The sequence below is a fragment of the Lucilia sericata genome, unplaced genomic scaffold (genome assembly GCF_015586225.1).
Source record: "Lucilia sericata isolate MDLA Ls3-8-SP2 unplaced genomic scaffold, ASM1558622v1 Contig001742F_arrow, whole genome shotgun sequence".
NCBI classification, from domain to species: Eukaryota; Metazoa; Arthropoda; class Insecta; order Diptera; family Calliphoridae; genus Lucilia; species Lucilia sericata.
Genome location: NW_023995645.1, coordinates 75,750 through 79,173, shown reverse-complemented (window position 1 = coordinate 79,173; position 3,424 = coordinate 75,750). Strand labels below are relative to the sequence as shown.

At 31.2% G+C, this 3,424-nt stretch overlaps 1 protein-coding gene across 1 annotated transcript; it reads left to right on the top strand.

The window, feature by feature from the left end:
- Positions 1–516: 516 nt before the first annotated feature.
- On the top strand, positions 517–1,777 carry LOC119612575 (calcium-transporting ATPase type 2C member 1-like; the record flags this gene model as incomplete). Its single annotated transcript, XM_037968382.1, has 2 exons — positions 517–832; positions 898–1,777. Coding segments are annotated over 2 exons (1,016 nt in total), but the record flags the coding sequence as incomplete, so codon positions are not given.
- Positions 1,778–3,424: the final 1,647 nt, after the last annotated feature.

Here is a 3,424-nt window from a genome sequence, read left to right as displayed (position 1 = left end):
GTTCAGTTCTAGTTCAGTTCTAGTTAAGTTCTAGTTCAGTTCTAGTTCCAATCTAGTTCAGTTCTAGTTCAGTTCTAGTTCAATTCTAGTTCAGTTCTAGTTCAATTCTAGTTCCGTTCTAGTTCAGTTCTAGTTCAATTCTAGGTTAGTTTTAGTTCAGTTCTACTTCAGTTTCTAATTCAGTTTTAGTTCAGTTCTAGTTCATTTCTAATTAAGTTTCAGTTCAGTTCTAGTTCTCTTATTGTTCAGTTCTAGTGCAGTTTTAGTACAGTTCTAATTCATTTCAAGTTCTATTTCAGTTTTAGTTCAGTTCTAGTTTAGTTTTAGTTCAATTCTAATACAATTCTAGCTAGTTCTTGTTCAGTTCCGTTCTAGTTTATTTCCTTTCTAGTTCCGTTCAAGTTCTGCTCTAATCCAGTTTTATAGTCACATTCTATTTCAATTCTAGTTCAGTTCTGGTTCAGTTCTAGTTGTACTTCAGTTCTAATAAATTTCTTTTCTTCTTTCTCTTTTTAGCCAGTCTCATTGGTATCGATACCATACACCATCAAACACTCTCGGGTCAAGAAATGGATCAAATGAACGAACATCAATTAGACAAAGTCGCCAATAATGTGAGTGTATTCTATCGTGTATCACCCAGACATAAATTGGCAATTGTAAAGTCATTGCAAAGGACTGGAAATATAGTGGGCATGACTGGTGATGGTGTAAATGATGGAGTGGCCTTGAAGAAAGCCGATATTGGTATAGCCATGGGTAAAAATGGTACTGATGTGTGTAAAGAAGCGGCCGACATGATATTGGTCAATGATGATTTTCACACTATAATGTAAGTAGAGGTAGGGACTTAAAGTAAGGATTTTTTATAATGTGTTCTCTTTTTTGTGATTTTAGAGCTGCTATAGAGGAAGGCAAAGCTATATTCTATAATATACGCAACTTTGTAAGATTTCAATTGAGTACTTCTATTGCTGCCCTTTCCCTTATAGCCTTGGCCACCCTAATGGGCATAGCTAATCCTTTAAATGCCATGCAGATACTATGGATCAATATTATAATGGATGGACCACCAGCCCAAAGTTTAGGTGTGGAACCCGTAGATCATGATGTCTTAAAGCAGAAACCACGTAATGTTAAACAACCCATGATTACCAAATCGGTGATAGTTAATGTTTTACTAAGTGCCAGCATTATTATCTTGGGCACCTTGTGGGTATTCCAAAGAGAAATGGTGGATGGTTCTTTGGGTAAGACAAAGCGTGACACAACTATGACCTTTACCTGTTTTGTATTCTTCGATATGTTTAATGCTCTCTCCTGCCGCTCACAAACTAAAAGTGTTTTCACTATAGGCCTAACTTCTAATAAAATGTTCCTATTGGCTGTGGGCTTTTCCATAATTGGCCAAATGTTGGTCATCTATTTCCCCCCTTTACAAATGGTATTTCAAACTGAGGCCTTATCGGCCTATGATATATTATTTTTACTCTCGCTTACCTCGTCAGTGCTAATTGTGGCCGAGATTAAGAAATGGTTCGAAAGGACAATGGAACGTAAAATGTATAAAACACGTTCCGAGTTGGATTTCGTATGACAAAACGAAAGCGCTGGAAGATTGTTGAATAAAAAATCTAATTAAATTTCTTTAGACTAAAATAATACAAATAAAAACAAGTAATAAAACGTATTTAAATAAAATTTAAACATAATTAAACAATTTTGAGTTCTTGATAAGAAAATAGGAGGAGTTTTTTTTTTACGAAACAAGAGAAAATTTTGAAAAAAAAAAAAAAGAGCGAGCAAGCAAAGGAACATACGTGAAAGCAAATGAGTGAGTGAGCAAGCAAGCAGAGAGCATTTATTTAATAAAAATCTATTCAGTTCATTTGTTAAGTTATTGTTTTAATAATAATTTGTTGTTTTTATAAAAAGACCAAATAGTAAAAGAGATGAAAAACAAACGCAAAAACCCGAGAGAGCATAAATTATGTTTGTTTAAATGTAAATTTTTTTTTCTTATAAATTCTATTTGTTTAAATTTAAATTAATATACTTATAACTAATTTAAGGCAAACTTATTTTAAAACAAAATTTTCTAGGTTTGCAACATCTTTGTAATTTATTTATTAAGTTAATGTGAAAAAAAGAGAGCAATGTTTTTTTTTTAATAATTTGCCTTTTTCTATCTTTGTTTATTATACTTAAATTTATTTAATTTTTTTATTTATATTTCTCTTTTTTTTAGTTTTTAAGTTTAATTTTTAAGTAGACCATTTTTTGTTTAATTTAAATTAATTGCTTTAATTATAAAAAAAGTAATAAAAAAATCTAAATTTAAAGGCAGTTTTGTAATAGCAGTTACTTGACATTTTAAAATCTAGTTCTTGAGATTTATAAAATCTCGTTTTTTTTTAATCATTTTAAGGTTTATAATAATCAACGTTTTCTGGACTTACCTTTTAAAGGGCTTTTTTATAAAACCTGCAACGAAAAGAAAATACAAAAATTTAAAAAAATATTTCAAGGAAAAGTTTTTCTAGAAGTTGGTCCAAACTAGATCTAGTTTTTATAGAAAACAATGTTCCGCAGAAGTGCAAGTTTTTATAGATAACTTTGGCTGTAGACTAGAGCAAAGTGTAGATGAAGTTTTTATAGGAAATGTTGCTCTAGACTAGAGGAAAGAGGAAGTTTTTATAGGAAAACTTGCTCTAGACTAGAGGAAGTTTTTATAGGAAAACTTGCTCTAGACTAGAGGAAGTTTTTATAGGAAAACTTGCTCTAGACTAGAGGCAGTTTTTATAGGAAAACTTGCTCTAGACTAGAGGCAGTTTTTATAGGAAAACTTGCTCTAGACTAGAGGCAGTTTTTATAGGAAAACTTGCTCTAGACTAGAGGCAGTTTTTATAGAAAAACTTGCTCTAGACTAGAGGCAGTTTTTATAGAAAAACTTGCTCTAGACTAGAGGCAGTTTTTATAGGAAAAATTGCTCTAGACTAGAGGCATTTTTTATAGGAAAACTTGCTCTAGACTAGAGGAGGTTTTTATAGGAAAACTTGCTCTAGACTAGAGGAGGTTTTAAAAGAAAACTTGCTCTAGACTAGAGGAGGTTTTTATTGGAAAACTTGCTCTAGACTAGAGGAAGTTTTTATAGAAAAAGTTGCTCTAGTTTACAGCAATTTTTTTTTTTTTGCTCTAATCCAGAGCAAGTTTTTTATAGAAAAACTTGCTCTAGTCTAGAGCAAGTTTTTTATAGAAAAAGTTGCTCTAATCTAGAGCAAGTTTTTATAGAAAAAGTTGCTCTAATCTAGAGCAAGTTTTTATAGAAAAAGTTGCTCTAATCTAGAGCAAGTTTTTATATTAAAAGTAGCTCTAGTCTAGAGCAAGTTTTTATAGAAAAAGTTGCTCTAGTCTAGAGCAAGTT